The 19,142-nt window shown below is 48.0% G+C and overlaps 5 protein-coding genes across 5 annotated transcripts; 3 read left to right on the top strand and 2 right to left on the bottom strand.

Annotated features, from left to right (window-relative positions):
• Positions 1-1,333: 1,333 nt before the first annotated feature.
• On the top strand, positions 1,334-2,084 carry N7455_009533 (uncharacterized protein; the record flags this gene model as incomplete). The annotated part of the gene is made up of 3 exons (XM_065606227.1): positions 1,334-1,666; positions 1,722-1,812; positions 1,873-2,084. 3 exons carry the CDS (start codon positions 1,334-1,336, stop codon positions 2,082-2,084), a joined length of 636 nt encoding a protein of 211 aa, XP_065460190.1.
• Positions 2,085-3,853: 1,769 nt separating this feature from the next.
• On the bottom strand, positions 3,854-6,605 carry N7455_009532 (uncharacterized protein; the record flags this gene model as incomplete). The annotated part of the gene is made up of 3 exons (XM_040954531.2): positions 6,202-6,605; positions 4,475-6,142; positions 3,854-4,421 (listed from the first exon to the last, which is right to left on the bottom strand). The coding sequence occupies exons 1-3, from the start codon at positions 6,516-6,518 to the stop codon at positions 3,854-3,856; spliced, it is 2,553 nt and encodes an 850-aa protein (XP_040814914.2). The 5' UTR covers positions 6,519-6,605.
• A 2,493-nt stretch (positions 6,606-9,098) lies between these two features.
• Positions 9,099-10,736, top strand: N7455_009531 (class I SAM-dependent methyltransferase; the record flags this gene model as incomplete). Its single annotated transcript, XM_040954684.2, has 10 exons — positions 9,099-9,175; positions 9,224-9,270; positions 9,336-9,392; positions 9,464-9,493; positions 9,555-9,596; positions 9,648-9,764; positions 9,835-9,860; positions 9,916-10,102; positions 10,173-10,601; positions 10,664-10,736. Coding segments are annotated over exons 1-10 (1,035 nt in total), but the record flags the coding sequence as incomplete, so codon positions are not given.
• A 443-nt stretch (positions 10,737-11,179) lies between these two features.
• canA (putative cullin binding protein CanA) lies at positions 11,180-14,392 on the bottom strand (the record flags this gene model as incomplete). Its single annotated transcript, XM_040954679.2, has 3 exons — positions 11,180-11,596; positions 11,654-11,992; positions 12,044-14,392. 3 exons carry the CDS (start codon positions 14,390-14,392, stop codon positions 11,180-11,182), a joined length of 3,105 nt encoding a protein of 1,034 aa, XP_040814885.2.
• A 969-nt stretch (positions 14,393-15,361) lies between these two features.
• N7455_009529 (RNA lariat debranching enzyme) lies at positions 15,362-18,722 on the top strand (the record flags this gene model as incomplete). Its single annotated transcript, XM_040954713.2, has 4 exons — positions 15,362-15,581; positions 15,671-15,772; positions 15,830-17,916; positions 18,527-18,722. Exons 1-4 carry the CDS (start codon positions 15,549-15,551, stop codon positions 18,720-18,722), a joined length of 2,418 nt encoding a protein of 805 aa, XP_040814900.2. The 5' UTR covers positions 15,362-15,548.
• Positions 18,723-19,142: the final 420 nt, after the last annotated feature.

The raw sequence follows: 19,142 nt of genomic DNA, 5'->3' as shown, positions 1-19,142 counted from the left end.
CGTTCGACTATCCAAAATCAGCACCTGAGCTTTCACTGAAGATGCTTCGGAACAGCCCGCTGTATTTTAGTCTTTTAGCGCAAGCCGTAACTTTTACGGAGTGAGTTTTATACTAGGAAATAGAAAAAGATTAAGTCAATTAATAGCCCCTTCCAAATGTATCGAATAGAATTTAATCCTTGGGCTAATGGAGCAACAATGTACTCCGTAAAGGTCAATATAAAGATGATGACTATGAAAATCTTCGTCTAGTGCACTACAGGGATGTTGGGGAATCAAAACAAAGCTTAGTAACGCGGTCTCCTATCCATTTCCAGATTCAAACTTACCCCTTACTTTTACACGTTTCCAATAAAGTGTTCTAGATCTTTATGAACTTATAAAACATTGAATTGGAAGAAGTATCCCAATAGCCCAATATCCCAACCTTGGAAGCTTCTATCCACCGAGTGGGGGCATCGGACCGTCCCGCCAAGGTAAACCCACATCGGGGGCTTTCAAGGTACAGTTCAATCCTTGAAACCATATTTGTTCAAATTTATTCTCTTACACGTCGCTTGAACGAAACAAACCTGTCTACATGATTGGCTTACGGTTGACAAGTCGCGTGACAAAGCGCACATTCATTTCCCTGCGCACGAAACCTCTCCACCTCCCTCCTAGAGATCCTACCTTTGCCATACCCTCCCACGCGGTCGTCGATGAAGAAAGATGTCCGAGATACACTCCCCAAGTCTATTACACAGCAATAACAGGCGAGATACTTGCCAACAACTACCAGTTGCTAGCAAAAATCGGCTGGGGAATGAGTTCGACCGTATGGCTAGCTCGAGATATCAGAAGGCATGTTTTGTTTATGCGTTTCTGTTCGAGGCTAATTGGAGCTATTGAATTGGCAGGTATCGATGGCAGTCCGAGAGAACAGTTGCCTTAAAGATTTTGAATAGTTGTTATTCTCAGTCTGCGAGTAGTCTTCTTGATATCGAGCAAACGGTGGCACAAAAGAATCCTTCACATCAGGATTATGGCGTTACACGCCACTTTCTGGAAATCTTCGAGTTCAAAAGCTCGGATAAGACACATCCTTGTCTTGTATATGAAGCAATGCGGGAGCCAATGTCGGTGTTTCAGAAACGTTTCGAGAACCGAAGAATGCCTCTTCCGGTTGCGAAGGCGTATATTCAGTTGCTTCTTCTCGGGCTGCAGTATTTACATGCTGATTGCAGACTCATTCATACTGGCAAGTAATACTCATTAATTTCCAGTAAACTTCTGAATAAATCATATACTAATCACGGAAGTTACTCTAGACCTGAAGCTCGCAAATATCCTGATGACCTTCGAGAATGAGAAAGCCATCCCTAGGTTCATTCAAGAACAGGTCCTCAAGTCCCCCATGCACTACAAGGCTAATCCAGTAACCAACCACACCACTTACCAAAGTTACGACGGTTTCGGGCCAATGGACGTCGAGGATGTCGGAAATGTCCTCCCTAAAATAACCGATTTCGGTTCGGCATGGCAGCTCGTCGTTGACCTAGAAACGAAGTCACAAAATGAACCCGTTGTTACATATCCTATACAACCGAACTACTACCGCGCGCCGGAAGTTGTCCTTGGATATGGTTGGGATTTCAGCGCAGATATATGGAACTTTGGTGTGCTTGTAAGAAGCTCGAATATAGAAGGAGGTAATTGAGCGAGCAGACTATATGTCCCAGGTAGAATATGATTCTATGATTAGTATTGAGGCCGGAAAGCCGCGCAAGAATGCCCGGGAAGTCTTTGGCGGTCCGTACTTCGATGAAGAAGGTGAGTTGCTTTATTCTAAAGTCCGGCATGTGTGTGATTTTGGCTGATTGTTGGTGGTAGGGAAATTCCTTCACCAGGAGCTGATACCAAATCGGAAACTAGAGGATACGATCCCATCTATTTATGACTCGGAAAGGGAGCTATTCTTGTCATTTGCTAGGGATATGCTCACGTGGGTTCCATCGGAGAGGAAAACAGCACGTGAGCTGACGGAGCATCCGTTCCTCAATTTCGGTGGGTATGTTTCTAAGAAGGGCGCTCTTAGAATATGAGCTGTTCGATCCATTTACCCTATGCTGTTTACAGTTTGTCTAACAGCAAGAAAACTCTCCACTATGTATAAAATCTCCACTATGTGCACATTTATTCAAAGAAGGTTGTTTATGCACGTGGTCATGGAGATGAAAATATAGGTTAGAATTATAGTACATGCTGCGCTTGTAAATGCAGGTTATCTATGAATGAGACAGGCCAAATGTCGGGTTAGTTATGTGTGCAATTTGTTAGTTATGGCAGTCTGCTTACGAGACAAGTGATGCACTGTTTTATTCTGTACGCCCGCCCTTTTGTTAACCTGAATTAAGAGTGGGTATATATTGTAGGTATGGAATGTGACGGAGCCAGCCGCTAGAGTAGTTTGATTGGTCACATATACCACCTTATCTCCAGGCTCCAGGGCTACCTACCTAGGTACCTAGGTAGCCCAGGTAGCCTAGAGGTACACCTGGAGGCCCGGGCGCGATGAGACATATGAGTAATAAGCCATCCGGCCCTGGAGCATTCAAAACTCCCTTGAACTTGTTTCTTGGCCATTTCACACACCTTTTTCAAACACCTTGCCTCTTTTTATTCCAAAATATGGAACCCTGCAAGGTCAGCAATCGTCATTAGGTATCCTTCAAATTGGATGAGCTAACGTAGTATTAGACGCTCTATCTAAACGATCTGCCTATCAATGTGATAAAGGCCGAGCGGTTAGATCCAAAGCGCACAGTGTTTCGGTTGACACTCTCCTCTTCATTATTCCACAATCTTCCATCGACGATTATAGTCAAGCAGCAAAAGTTCGGATGGGAGGACGAGTTTCAGCAAGAGATACAAGCATACAAAGTTCTAGAAAATCTCCAAGGAACGATTATTCCAATCTTCTTCGGTCAAGGCTTCTTCGATAGCCTTGATGCGCTTGTGATTTCGGAGGTTAGGGGAATCACCCTCCATTATCTTGCTCGAGGAAATTTCGACGTCCACCATGAAGAGCTAAAGATGCACCTTGAAAAAGCACTATGTGCCTTCGATAGGCACAAAGCAATATACTGGGACGCAAAGCCAGATAATTTCCTGTTTTGTGCTGATGCTCTTCCCGAAAAAAGTAAAGTTATGGTTGTGGATCTTGAGCAAGTCGAGTTTCCCCGCAATCTTCAGCCCTGGCATTATACAATCAACTCGAATAGCGTGTGTAGTCTGATAAGCAGGTTTAAAGATGGACAAAACCCAAACCGTCCAATATCGCCCACAGGTGCTTGTTATCAGCCAGGGGTCGAGGATGAAGAGGGCAGATCGGAAACGTTTGGGCTATAGAGGCCTGTGGGGCGGATGAAGGATGAAACTCTAAAGCGAGACGAGGCAAGCCAGTCGAGTACTCCCCCTCTACGTCCAACACAACATCCTTGTGATGTGATGTCCAAAGTGGAAGCCAATGTGGCCAGTTTCCAAGGCAACCCCCCCCCCCCCCCCCTCAGCTGTTGAATGGATTCTAGTGTAAGGATCCTCTTGTCTAGGCCTGGAATACCACAAGGCAAGGCAAACATTGCCTGCAGAACTTAGGACTAACAGGTAGTATACTTCTGCATCTTCATGCTGATCACTGTGATCAAAGTTGGCCCTCTAAATATCAGATACTCTGTGAAATATCGAATGTAAATGGGAGTGGAAAAGAGTCCAAGTCAACACCCTTCAACCTCGACTTGGTATATATATTTGAATCCTCCTTCAAATTATCCTCGTCATTCCTAGTCAATTCAAATGATCAATTAATGGCTAATCATGGCACATATTCATAGCGCCGCCAATTTTCCTCAACCCACCACTTTGCCACGTGGGATGCGTCCTTGATCCACTGTACAGCATCTTCGCCGTACTTAGGCAAGACCATGTTCATCAGATTCGAAAGATCGAAATCCTGTAGTGCTTGCAGTTCATGCGGGTCGGTCTCGACATTCGAGAACCGCCATTCGAGGTCAGGAATGACGGGGATGATGAGACGGTAAGGCTTTGAAGCCGATCGCAGGGCAAGCCATGTTCCTCCGGTGTTCATGACTGAGAACTGCCAGTCTTGCTTTCCATCTTTTTCTGCGAATGTAGGTCGGATCATTGATTGGCCTTCGTACATGGGGAGAAGATCTTGGATAGCGGATTTTGCTTGTTTGTTGAGAGATCCGGATTCCGATAGAATATCGAGAATTGTGGGGAGGATTTGAATTGAAGCCACTCGAGAGCTGATCTCAATAGGTGGTAGCTGGGGGTGGGCAAAGACTAGAGGGACGTGGAAGCTGGCGGTATGGGGGTTGAGATATGGAGTCACGCCGCTGTTCTCAGGGAGTGAAACGCCACTGCCATGGTTAGGTTTAAGTTAAGCGAATGAATGCTGGGATCTGGCACTTACTGATCTCCCACCATCACGACCAGGGTCTCGTTGGCAACACCCGTTTCCTCTAGGATGTTCAACAACTCGGCGAGCCATTTGTCTGCAACGCCAAGCGTGTTGAGATAGTGATTTACCTTATTGTTCTTCCCCACCCAGCCGTGGCTAATCATTTCCTCGTACTTCTGACCTTTGGGGTTATCCCAAGGTTGATGGGTAATACCAGTCAAGTGCGAGATGAACAGTCGTTCCTTCTGCTTTTCTGCCGATTTGATTGCATTACGAAGGTAATCCGAAAGCTCTGTTTCGGGGTATCCCCAGAAATTGAACTTCTGTGGTTGCCGGCCACCCTGCTTCGCACGATCCTCGGCAATGTTGATGTCGGTTACTTTGTGCTTAAATCCCAACACGGGTGTGAGAAGGTTTTGGTTGTCGTAGTCCTCAGTGATGGCCTGCATCCATGTGGATCGCCACGGCCAAGAGGTGTAGTCCTCCGTCTTGGTCTGGTTGGCCTGAGAGTTGAGTGCCTCCAGGATATGCGGCATACACGGTTGGTAAATGTGATGCAGGTATTCGCGATTGAAGTCCACGACCAAGGGAGAAATACCACAGACAGTCGCTAGGATACTCTTCAGGGTAAAGGTACCGCCCGTATAAGCATTGGTGGCATGGAATCCTCCATATGGATTAGGTACATTATTTTTTCCATTGAACCCGGAGGAAGTGGCTGTAAGTCTCTCTGCCGTGGGTGTTAGATTGGCCAGTCTTTCTTCAACCTCAGCGGGAAGGTGGCCATCTTTAAATGTTTCGCGAATCATGCCCCCGAAATAGGATTCCTTGCGAAGTGGGAAGACATCTGCACGAGTGCTTTCTAGCTTGAGAAGTAACACGTGCTTGATCTTGACACTGCCGCTCTGAAGCGACTCGCGGAGAGACTCGAGAACTTCGTTTTCAAGGTTGGAGATATGGAGAGGATCATGTGCTGGATTATAATGTACGCGCGCAGTGTGGTTGGCATTTTCATACCAGTCACTGAAACCGGCCAGTTTATTGTGTGGCAGCCAGTCAAACACGGGCGGTGCTGCTAGGGCAGTGCGATTGCCCAACCAACTGTAATCACCTGTCAATTCAAGTAGATCAAACGATGATGGTGCGCGAGACTGATCTTTGTCAAACGGTGTGACAATGACGGTCTCAGATAGAAAGTTATAGGCAGAATTTGAAGGGCGAATGCAACGCAAAAGAACCACAAAGCCAGTGAACGTGAAAACAAAGACTCGGAGCCAACGAGAATGCCGGGATTCCTTCATTACATTTGCTTGAGTTGTGTTCATTCCCTGCAAGCCCGAGCTCGACTCAACAGCACTTCGGTCCTCCTCCCAGTCCTCGGGCGCCACTCGCTCATATCTTTTTAAGATCGGAGAAGTTCGTTTCCTGCGACAGGCGGACGGCAGAACGCCCCTAAAGATTGACACAATCCCCTCGGTCCAATTGTATAGATGTGGTGTGGAAAGCCAGGATGTAGCAATAAAGGCAATTTCGACGATGATTAAACCCGTTAAGCCGGTGAGCATCGTTTTGACGGCGGCCTTGTCGCCGTGGAAATTGTGCGCTTGTTTCCAGTGGATTTCGGCTCCGGTTGCGACGTAGAAAGAGATATTGGCGGCTGACAGACCGGACATTGCCAAACTATAGAAGAAATTCACTTTAGCGACGGTCCCACTCAATTACATGCTTGGAACTCGTACCTAGTTGGAACGACCAGCAAGGCCACTATGGCACGTGCCCAACGGTGTTGGTAATCAGCACACAGGCTGTGGGTTAAGAATATACAAACTACATCTTGTAAAAAGAATGTGGGGCCCCAGATGATCAATTGTCCGAGGGGTAATGAGTTCAGATGCGAGTAAATGTGAAGGATTTTGGCGCCGATGACGGCGATAAACAACAGAGAGAACCAATAGTTGCGCGAGGCTGGCCAGCAATGATCGAACCAAAATGTTGGGGAGAAAGCTTTGCGTAGTAGATTGCGTGAGCCATCTCGGGCCATAAAGCCCAAACCCATGTTTCTTTAGTTTATGCCGATCTCAGGCATGACAATGTGAAGGAAAGGTTAAGATGGTGTGAAAATAAGGAAGGGTAAAGAAGGGTAAGGAATGGATGGTAAGTAAGAAGAAGATGACGAAGAAGAAGAAGAAGAAGAGAACAGACAGAGACAGAGAAGAGAAGCCAATCGAAAGGCAAGGGGAAATATTAAAAGAAAAAGATACGGAGTAATCAGCTGTCCATAAAATCCCCAAATCAAAAAGCAACTGGACACATCCGAATGTCCGACAATGACCGGCTTCTTTTAAAGTTCTTCAGGGTCCACAGGTTTCACTCTGAGATTTAGGGGTTTACCCTTTTTGAGGGTTCATACAAGGTCAGGCACCTATTCGTAAAATTGGACCAATCGTATTTCATCTGGCGAAGCTTAAATGGCCCATCTGAGTGAGATCCACGGATATGAATTAGGCAACATTCAAAACATAAATAGTACTCCGTTTTATAATATACACATGGAAGGTACACCTCCTTCTCACTTTCTTGAGATTGACCACTCGCCTCGTATAGCCTGATATCGGTTCAAATGACACAATGTCAGCTCGCTTACAGACTCCATACAGGAGGCTGAGCTCCAGCCAAAATAGTGGGGCTTCAATTTGGAGGCGTTGTCAGGGCGGTTTTGGTATGGGGAAAGCACTACATACGTAGCATATGTAGCATATGTAGTCCGCATAGCATACAATGAAGACTGATAGAAGTGAAAGGGTCCACATGAATCCCAGCCCACGACGAACATCATGCGTTAGAGCCCGGGACCCGCGGCTTCCGTGCCGCTCTGTGGTATGTAGAACCCTGGATTGTGAAAATTGTGAATATCTCAGGCCCCTCTATATAATTATTAGAGTGTAGTCTCCTTTGAATATCTTAAATCGTGTGTTAAAGATCCATCTCGTCCTTGGAATAAATATTCCTCGACAATGCCAAGCAAACCAGGAGCATTAAGGTTGCCAAGTGTTTATCGCGTGGTAGATTTTGCAGGGATGCTAGGGTCTAATCACCTATGAAGTACGGAGTACTCCGTCGTACTCGTACTATTCCGTAGAAGCATCTGTGGGGATGCGAGTACAGTGTTCAATTCTGAGACAATATATTTTTGGAACCCACAGTCTGCTGAGGTATAAACGCTCGAGACCCCACCAATCATAATTACCATCATAAATAGTGTGCTGAACAGAAAAGATGAGAGATTCTTTCAACTGGTACTAATAGTATTGCAATCCATCCCTGGGCATGCATACTCGTAATCAACACATTTTTGGACTTCAAGATCTCCGCCATTACGATATACACAGAGTTCGATGAAGATTCACGTGACCATCGCATAATATTTCCCATCTTGTAAACAATATAGAAGGGTCCACGGGTGTTACCCTAAATCCAAGGCATTGATAAATTTGAAAGCCGAGTCCTGAATTATGTTCACAAGAGTAGTCAGCCACTTATACGGCCTTGTCATGTCCTTTAGGTGCACGGAGTATACGAACGCGGTAAAAGAGCATACTTTGTGCAAGCCCTTTCTATACATATAAACTTTGGTGATGATGATATGCCTCATGTTGACGGGTCCAGTGCGAACAACGGGGCTAGTCCCGATTAGGAAGTTCACTTAATTCCAGAATTCACCGGACTTCCTCTCGGGCCTGGAGTTACTCCGTACTCCGTAGTCTCAGAACAGCCTGGAATCAATTAGGGCTGCTTATTTTAGACTTGCCTGCGGAGTACGGAGTAGAGATGTAGGCCATAGAATACAAGACGCAATCTCTGTTAGCCATTATCAAAACCCCCTTGGTTTATTTACGTTCTTATAGCAACACATATATCATGACCTCCGATTTTATAATTTTGGTCGAGACCTTGTGCTACATCCTTACAGAATACATTATCCCTACCCTTTTACATATGACGATATATTTTAATCTTGAAAGAGGGACCATAGCTGCACGCTAGTAACCAAGTTTTGGTGGTCTATGGCCTGATAAACAAGGCGCATATGCATTGCATGATCGACACACTATACGTCCCTCGAGGTTTAACTGCCAAACCTCCATAATGCACGTCCCTTTGTCCATAATTTTTATACTCTTTCTTGAAAAAGAAACCCACGGTCGCTTTACGGTGTTAATTTAGGATATATATATATGAGATGAGATGCCTACTATTATCTATGAATAAGTCCATATTTTTCTATTCACCTTTGGGGGTGCAGTACGAAAAGCAAACTTCCGTATTTTCGTAGTTTAGTCCCCTTCTTCTCGCAGAGACAAAGGACGGATACGGAGTAGAACAAGGCTAGAGAATCTCGGCACACATGCAGCCTTGGCCCACCCCTGTCAAGGTCAATCCAATGATCGTCAACGGGAACCTCCGCATAACGTGGCTAACACTGCACCAACCCCCTTTAGGCTTCAGCCGTGGAGCATGACACCGCGCTTATGTCCCATCACCCAATCCCATTTGTTGAAACTGCTACAGGATTGCGGCACGAACGGCTGAAAACCGTTGGACATTAGTACCAGTTGGAATTTCAATAGCCCCTTAACCTCCCTTCACCCTCCTTCCTCATGATCCCGAGGGGCCAGATATCGAACCATGCCGAAACCAAAACATATTGAAGTGGTATGTCAATTCATCGGCTGTTCTCCTCGCTATTTTAACAAGCTATAGGATACGGATGTCTACCTGTCAGCCAATTATGCCGACGATTGGCAGTCGTAAATCCTTCCATTTCCCTCGTTGTTTCATGTTATTAATCTCTAACATAACATGTACTACACAGGGAGACTACATCTATTGGTACCTCAATCTATAATGGCTTGATGGAAAATGGTAGACGGTATGGTTTCATCGTACATTCGGCGCACCCGTGGACTCGGCCCATTGCTTACATGTACTTATTACCTGCAGGTATCAAACGCTGAGCGACAAAGAATATCTGTATGCATGTCATAGTATCCGGAATTAAAAAAGCTGCCAACTGATGCTCGATTCTGACTAGGGTTCCCGCCGATGACCTGGCATTTGAGTCCTATGAAGCTGGGTATGCATGACCAACCTCTCTATATGTCATTCTCATCCTTAACACTCTCAGTCATCTTCTCGCTCTTGTTTTAGATTCGGAACGAGAGAACCCGTTATTTAGATCGCCTGTCGGTAAGAGCCCTACACATATACTCGATATTGGAACGGGTAAGGGTAACTGGGCTATGTACGTCAGAAGAGAATCCCCTGCTTGTCCCGTACCAGACAGGACTTATACTAATATAACACTTATATAGTGATGTTGCCGACATGTTCCCGTCTGGTGAGTTCCATCCCCTCTCAATATATCGACAAGGTGGTAAACTAAAAGCATACAGCGACTGTCCGGGGAGTCGACCTATTCCCACCTCCCATTACATGGATGCCACCCAACTGCACCCTCGAAGTCGACAATGTCCTAGAAGAATGGACCTGGAAAACCCCACTCGATCTAATCCACATGCGAATCATGACTGGCTCGTTCGATCCCGCGGGATGGGATCACGTCTACAAAACCTCCTTCAAGTAAAGCACCCACATGTCCTAACCCCATCCATATCCGCAACCATGTGCACTAACCCCGGATCTCTCATAGAAATCTACGGCCAGGAGGCTGGATCGAACAATATGAAGGTAGTACATCGATCCAATGTAACGACGACAGCCTGCCGGCAGATAGCATCCTACGAACCTGGGGCCCGACCATGGACGCGTGCGGTGCGCGCGCCGGACTCTCGCTGGATACTCTTGACACCATGCGCGGCACGATGGAAAAGGCTGGGTTTGTGGATATCCAGGAGAAGGCATATCAGTGGCCGATTGGGCCGTGGGCTCGAGATCAGAAATATAAAGAGGCGGGCGTGGTAAATTTCCAGCATTGGCTTTCTGGTATGGAGGGATGGTGTATGTGGTTGCTTACCCATTTCGGTGCGCCGAATCCTTGGACTAAGGATGAGGTTATCGTTTATTTGGCAAAGGTTCGTTCGGAACTTAAGAACCCGAGATATCATATTTATCAGAGAGCGTGAGTTTGACATAACTCTGTGGTGAGGTATTGGTGGAACTGTCATACTGATTGTTGTTTAGACGACGTGTGTGGGCACGCAAGCCCTTTCTCGGAGAGCTTACGCCTGAGATGACTCCGATCAAGGGCGAGGTGGTGTGAAAGAAGTAGCAATGACTATTCTCTTGTGAAGTAAGTGAGTTAATGGTTGGTTATCATGATCAGAGGCGGTACAGGAAGGGAAATGAATCAAGACTTTTGAAGATGCCCGCGATGAATATTACCTACGACTTCGAATTCAAGACATATACCCTAGCAGAAGAGACTACTGTACAGTCCGTCAAGTCAGGATAAACCTAGGTTGCCGGTGCTGGATGAGGGTTCTATTTGCATATGTTCGTATCCTCGTAGTAGTCAAGGAGTGCTTTTCATGTTTACCTACAAGGTTAAGGTTGTAAGCTTAGCCATATTAAGATCATGTATTTCATTGAGCTATGTCGTAAGCTACCTTAATTGCGAAAAGAAATGGCCCCCCCTTGCGCTTTTGATCGCATGGAATCATTTCAACTGTCCGGGATTTGAGTTTTATTGCAACAGATTCAGGATTCCAGTTCCAAAGTCGCCAACTGCGAGGAAAAGGCTCGCCGAACCCACTCCATGTATGTCTTCCACTTGTGAAGATCACCCGATGCCTCCGCACCGGGGAACGCTTTGCTCAGTTCTCTAGTAATCTTCAAAATGCCTAGCGATGCCTCCTGGGCCTTCTCCAATTCTTGTTTGACGGCGTTCTCCTTTGGCTTGAAAGAAAGCACAGTGGTGTAATGCTCTGACAAATCATCCAGCCTCCGTTCAGTATCCTCCGGTGCGATCTTAATGAGTTTGGATGTCATGAGATTGCTGATTGCACGGATGTCTTGCTCGTCATCGATACCCGCGACGATGCGGTCAAAGAGGTCGGCCATATGGGTGCGGGAGAAGGAAGTGTCAAGCGAGGCATAGAGGGTTTCGTAGGCACTCTGTAAACGAGGATGTCAGTGGGGGGGGGGATATGGTAGATAATAAGAGATACTGACCTTTCGCAAGTCGAGACCATCATCCACTTTGTGTTTGAATGGACCCATTTGTACCTCACGAATGAGCTCTGGCTTGATTTTGGTGTCACCAAGAACAGCCGGCAGCAGCTCTTCGAGGTGAGGGAGCAAAAGATCCATCTTGTTATGGATTGCAGAGTTAAGGGTAGTCAACGCAAGTCGGTGGTTGCCCAAATCACTGTCACCAAGCATGTTGATTAAAAGGGGCACCATCAACGGTCGCAGTACATCGTTGTAAGCATCACTTGAATCAGCAAGGGTGTAGCGGAATGCCGAAATCACCACGCCACGAACAGCCGGGTCATCGTTGGCCAGGTATTCCTGTAAGCATGAGGTTAGTATTGGTAACATAGAAGAACGAGCACGACTTACTGCGAAGTGGGGAATGTAAGCACCAGGGTCAAGGAGTGCCAAGCGGCCCACACATTCAGCCCCGACAGCCCGGTTGTCTTCCTCTTCAGACACAAGAAGGAGTGCGTGCCACAGTTTGTGGGCGGATGGTGCAAGATCCGGACGTACGACCTCGGGGTGCTGGAGTAATTCTCGTACCGAATGGAGAAGCAAGTAGCTTGGAGCATTGGATTTTCCCAACCCATTCAGAATGATTGGGAGATAAGCCTTGACGCTACCTGCGGCAGCATTTCCAAGGGCAGTGGCGGCAGCCAAGCGCACATGATCTGACTGAGATTCGAAATGGGGAATGAAGAGACCCGGGGTCAACGAGCACTCTGGGCCCATTCGCAAGCCGATTTCGCCCAGGATAGCAAGGGCAAGGCATTTTCGGCTATCATCACGTGCAGTCTTCAGTTCTGTTGAGAAATCTTCCATTGTGACTCCGAGGTTCGGTCCACCGTGGACCAGAAGGGTGCCGACGGCTCTTCCGACCACTGATGAGTCCCCTGTAATTCCAACGTCACGGAGAAGATTCTGCATCAAACTAGCACTCGCACCTTCGTCACCAATGACTTTGACGAGCAGCAACAATGCTTTGAGAACAGTTCCGACGAGTGGTTTGGTCACGATTGAGCAGATAGAAGAGATCAAACTGTCATTGACCATTAGCTTTGCGTTTCCAGGGACAAGTTTGGCAATAATGATCAATGTGGGCGTGAGGGTGTGGAAATCAGCTGCAGTGAGAAGAGGCAAAGCAGCATTCTCCAGTGCTGCGATCGTGTCGGAGGTGAGGTGAGATCTGACGTTGGAGTTCATGGAAAGACTGCGGAGAGTTTCCAAGCACGCGCCTCTCAAGGCACGATCGGATTTGCGCAAGTTCGACCCCAGCTCAAGCGCGACATTGTTGACCCAATCACTGGAAACATCCTGTTTGCGGCTGGCAAGAACGACGACATCATCAACCGCACGAACAGCGGACAGACGAGTTGTCTCGTTCTTCACCCGGTCGACCAAAACAGCCAGACCATTAGACCTCTTCTCGGATGAAAGGAACGCTACACCTCGTTCTCCTGATGTACGTGCGAGAATCACACCGAACACATGGATCGCCCGTTGACGGACTTCGAGATCAGCGCTTGTGTCGGTGATTCGAGAGTGGACAACATCATAGAGCTTCTGAAGCTGCAGAGTGACATCGGAAGGATTGGCAGATACGCGTGGGGGTGTAATCGCTTTCACGATTTGCTCCACGGCGCCTAATGCCTCACTGCTGACTTTGTAGTTGCGGTCGTTGACGGCTGCGACCACTCCAGGCACCAGGGCAATCAGGAATGGCAATAGCGCGTCGGACAGATGGGTCTCGGCGATCACGGCAATGAGACCCAGGGTTTCGATTTGGAGGGTGCCTGCACTGACAGCAGCCCCAGTATGAGCCGCTGTGCTCCCTGACAGAGATGAGGTCTTGAGGGCATCCGCAATGAGGTCTTCAATTTGTTGAAGATGGTCTGCAAGACCGCCATAACGAACCAGGGAAAGGCTTTTGAGGAGAATAATCGCAGCTTGCTTGAGCGGAATCGAAGCCTGCTTCCAAACTTTGACAAGGTTCTGTACAATCAAAGGTACGGAGCGGGCCAGATCAGCCTGAGAACCAGATTTGGGGGACGATGGCACAGCAGGAGAATCCATTGCTGACGAGGTACCAGCACTTGGCTCGAAGTCAATCATTGACGCGTCACTATCTTGGCGTCTGCGCTTGCGAGAATTCTTCGAACCACCCACGGCCTCTAGGAAGTCATTGGATGTGACGATCATGGAGCCCTCGCCGGTTTTCCGAACAAGCGCCGTCAATGTCGACACCACCTCAAGTTTCACACTCTCTTCTCTTTCTCTGCTAATTTGGGAGATCAGAGCTGGAGCTATTTGCTGAAACAAGGCGGAAGCGTCCGAAGCGCGACCAAGCCCGTAGGTAGAGATGACGGTGTAGAGAAGCTTGGCAGCACATCGGCGTACCTTCCAGCTCATGTCGTCAATATCACTGTAGCCTCCTTCTTCCTCAAAGTCCTCGAATTCGTCGTCTTCCAGGTCGGGCTCCTCCGTGGCATCGTCACTCCCATCGTCCTGTGTGCCTCCCATCTCCTCATCGTCCTCCACTTCGGCAACGTTTGGATCATATTTTAAAAATCGAAGAGCTGATCGAGTGGTGTTCGTTAGGTAAGGTTGCATCTGTTTGTTGCAGGAGCTGATCAGCGCCTCAAGCGTGACCAAGGCGGTCTCGCGGAGCTCGTCCGCCTGGGGATCATGTTCGTCATCGTCAGAGTAAGAGGACATTGTGGCGAGGGTGGAAACACAATAGAGGTAGTTTGGTGAAATAAGTAAAGTAAAAGAAGTAAAGTGAAATCAGGTTGACGCTGCGGACACACGCGCTGGAGACGTTGGTGTTGGTGGATCACCGTCACGGAGCCTAGAGTCGCAGGCAAGCTAGCTGCCCCGCGCTAGTCCCGATTTGGTAATAAATTCACGTGCGCGACCTCTACTGCAAAAAGTCGAGCAGATCGAGTGACGGTTGGGCGCGTTGTTTTGAGGCTAGAAGAGCTTGAAGGCCACCTTGTTTTCTTGCTTTGGCTCTCTTCTTGCTGTTCTGGTTGTCACCTGCCTTGGGATCCGTTGAGGCCTGCGTCGAACCTTTCACGTCAACCCCTACAGGAGTTGACCCTCGAGTAGATGTAACCGTAGCTGCTCTAGACGAAGGTTTCGAGATAGGCTTCCTTGAATTCCTTTGAGGTAGCACTGTCCGCTCGCTGCAGCGTAAACACTTGTACACTGTGGCACCCGCGGATGCCGATCCAGAGCTTAAAGGCTTGCTTTTTTTCGGCTTGATCTTAGTAACTTTACTCCATTGGGCGTTTCTAATGCTACCACACGCTCCACAGTGATCTTTCGTCTGCAGGACACTCAATGACTTAGACTCCTCGTGGAGAAGCCGGGTGTGCACCGCTAGCAGATGAGCCGATGTCGATGAACCGAGGGGGACAGCCGAGACAGCCTGAATGAGAAAGGAAGGATCAATGTGAGACATTGTGCGGTCTTTCCTATTGAGGTAAAAGGAATTTAATTCCAAAATCTAAACAACAGTCAACTGAAAGACAAAGACAATGGAGACAAACGGAGAACAAAGAGGACAAAACGGAAGACAATAGGCCAGCCCGTTTGCTATTTTCCTTTTCAGAGATTTGCCGCGCGGGAGCTTAAAACCCAGATCCACCCAGCGGCTTCTTCCCATCTACATCTCTCTGCTCTCTACCCTTTCCATCTTCTACCCACTACTCTTCCCTTACTCTTTACCTTTCATTTTATTTACTGCAGCTCTCATCGACTTTGTCGTAGGAAGTTAGTGACACATCTACCTTTCTGACAGCCTCATTCTGAGGTTTGTCTTCTTTTTCTGTGTTATCACAATCCGACAGCTCAGTCCGATTCGTCCACAATGGCACCAGTGCGCATTGCTGTGGAAGGCTGCGTAAGTGACATTGCATGCATGCATGGAGAGAACCCCCCACTTCATGTGACATATCCACTTCACAGCTTGTTGCTGATCATTTTATACAGGGTCATGGCAGTCTCAATGACATCTATGAGACTGTGGATCGTAAAGCCACTGAAAAAGGCTGGGACTCTGTTGATCTCGTCATTATTGGAGGAGATTTCCAGGTGGGTTCCCTGTCATGTCTCATTCCACACGAGCTCAATATTGACTGACCAAACCAGGCTTTGCGTAACGCCAATGATGCGACTTGTCTTTCGGTTCCCGACAAGTTCAAGCAAATCGGTGATTTTCACGAGTACTACAGTGGTGCCCGTACTGCTCCTTACTTGACATTGTTCATTGGAGGCAATCATGAGGCCAGCAATCATCTTTCCGAGCTCTACTACGGCGGTTGGGTGGCCCCCAACATCTACTTCATGGGGGCAGCCAACATCGTCCGCTTTGGACCTCTCCGAATCTCCGGCATGTCGGGCATCTGGAAAGGTTACGACTACCGGAAGCCCCACTATGAACGGCTGCCGTACAACAGGGATGACGTTTCTTCGATCTACCACATCCGGGAGGTGGATGTCCGGAAGTTGCTGCAAGTGCGCACCCAGGTCGACATCGGCCTGTCCCACGATTGGCCAAAGGGCATTGAGAAGCTCGGGGATTTTGCAACCCTGTTTCGCAAGAAGTCAGGCTTCAAAACTGATTCAGATTCTGGAAAGCTCGGAAGTGTTGCTGCACGTCAAGCCCTAAATCATCTACGCCCTGCCTATTGGCTTTCGGCCCATTTGCACGTCCGCTACACTGCCAATGTGCCCCATGACCCACCTCGTGCGGATTCCACTTCTTTGAGTCCCCCGAATCCTGATGTTCCTGCCTCAGATACAAACCCTGCCTCGGATACAAACCCTGAGGCCCTGGTTCCACGTAGTAATGTCAACACCAAGACCCTTGCTGGCCACCAATTGCTTGGTACTGCCACTGGAGACGAACAGTCTCGTATCAAGGCTTGGAATGAATTCGGAGATAAAGCCCGACGGGCTGAGAAAGAGAAGCGTGACCAAGATGAGTTCATGCGTATGGTCAGGGCGAGACAGCCGAAAGCTCCACGCAACATTACGTTCACCGAAACTGCCAAGATTGGCGGCGGTCCCATTCAGACGTTCGTACGTGGCGCAGATGGAGAAAAAGTCGAATCCGCCCCAGTCGACGGCGAGAACATCGAAAACCTCGACAAAGTCAGCCAGGGGAACAGCCCTGTGAACACCTCTTGTGAGGATGCGGTTGCCAAGCAGGACTCGATGTCTGCCGAGACAACCGAAGATACCCAGAGCACCAAGCATGTCAAGACGACCCAGGATGTCAAGACCACTAACGATGTCGCGGATAACATTGACAAAATCAGTATTTCTACGAGCCCCAGCAGCGCCGCAAGCGTGAAGTCTCCTCCGGCCGAGAAGGCTCTTCCGAAAGCCGACATCTCTCTGAATTGGGCTGATGATCGCTCTCCTGATCCCTGGTGGAGCGATGGCGTGGATGATCGAATTCGCGAAGTGGAAACCGAGCTCCCGACCAGCCTTGAGAAGTCGTGTGTACCTAAGGCTACTGCGAATAACGCAAGTTCCGAACTCCTTCCACCCCCGGAGATGATCAAGAACCTTGTGACTCAGTTCCTGACCTTGGACAAACCACATAATCACGATGACTTTGTTGAACTACTGGAGATTGAGCCAGTCTCTGAGCATGATGATGCCGCGGTGGAGTCTCCCCTGCGACTCATGTATGACAAGGAGTGGCTGGCGATCACTCGTGCCTTTGCTGACGAGCTCGAATTTGGTGGAAACCCCAAAGGCAGTGTCCCTGCCCACAAGGGTTATGAATTCTATCAACGGCGCATTGCTGAGGAGGAGGAATGGGTACGCGAGAACGTTGCCAACGCTGGACTGTTGAGCATCCCAACTGACTTTGTCCCGACTGCCCCCGTGTACGACCCTAATGTTTCGATCAACACACGGGAGCAGCCGAAAGAGTACACCAACCCGCAGACCTCTGCGTTCTGCAATTTGATTGGGATCGAAAACAAGTTTGATATGAGCGAGGAAGAACGTCAGGCTCGCATGGAAGCCGGCCCACGCCCCGATGAACCTCGCCACTTCCAGGGCAACCGCGGTGGACGTGGTGGCCGTGGCGGACGCGGCCGTGGCGGACATGGTCGTGGTGGTCGTGGTGGTCGTGGCGGACGTGGTCCTGGGCGCGGCGGTTACAGTGCTCGAGGCGGGCGTGGCAACTCAGGCCCGTCAACCCAGAGCGCTGACGCCTGGTAATTTGACTAGTGCTTGGCTCTCCCGCCTACATAGGGAGCGCTTGTGCGTCTCTTTGGTGGCTTGCCGGTTTGAATGAGAAGTGAGAATATTTTACTGAATATCTTTTACCAATTTCTTTTGTTTTGCTGTCTACATGTATCTACATGAAGTTATGAATCCGCACTGTGGGCAGTAGGGACCAGTTTGCTTTAATCGGGAGGTCCCTTGTTTTCGACTTCAGTTTCTGCATACTAGTGACTCGATAGAATAGCTTGCTCTGCTTTTGCATCGCCCGTGTTCTACCTGCACATACCATGCATCCAGGGCGGTGTTTCTGTCACTTCCCTAGGCTGTCACTTTCCTATTGTTTCTGTCTTTTATTTCAACTGCTAGTGTCTCCCCAATGTGAATGAAATTCCAATTCCAGATCATGTCGGCCAACAATCTTCTTATTGTAGTAGTGATATCAAAGGCCAGGCCACTTTGGCTTCTACTGGTTTTCAATATTGTAATGTAAGCTGTAGGGTTATCACCGTGTTGCATATTACTCGTACTAATTAGCCCATTGACGCAGCATCTCTTTCCAAACTATTTCTACCCACACGAGATTAGAGAGGGAAAATATAGTGGAGACTGGGAAATCAAAAACAAAAAAGGAAGTGCATCATCCGTGAATCGAACACGGGCCTCGTCGATGGCAACGACGAATTCTACCACTAGACCAATGATGCTGAGAAACCAGGTGGATGTGAAACCTGATTCGTTGGTGATATCTGGTGATCCCCAGTTAGTTGGATATCTTCCATTTCAGCCTATCGCCTAGATATTTGGGGATTAGCCTTGCCAAGCTCCCAATAGTTAACTATATAGTTATATTAACTATTAATAATATCTTTAATAACTAATGAAATATTTCTTAAAAGTGGCTACTAGTCTATTAAAAGATTGAATCTCTTAGAGGTCCAACCATGCAGCTCACAAGTTGCGTCTCTCTGTCACATATCAACACAGCCGTGGAAAAATGAAAGTGCTGAAAATCTTGGATCGTCTGCTACTTGCTTAACAAGATCTACCGGCTTTAAGCCCAGGAATATTTAGGCAGGTAGTGTCTAAATCAAAAGCACCGTCTGTTCATTCTAATTCTAACATCATGTCACTTTATGCTTTGCTAATTTACCAATTAAATACTGCGATGAAATATATGCTGAAAACCGGAAAAATATATGGAACGCGCTATCTGCGA

Source organism: Penicillium solitum (genome assembly GCF_028829755.1).
Source record: "Penicillium solitum strain IBT 25940 chromosome Unknown utg000008l_segment0_segment0, whole genome shotgun sequence".
NCBI classification, from domain to species: domain Eukaryota; kingdom Fungi; phylum Ascomycota; class Eurotiomycetes; order Eurotiales; family Aspergillaceae; genus Penicillium; species Penicillium solitum.
This window is presented reverse-complemented; position numbering and strand designations above follow the sequence as displayed.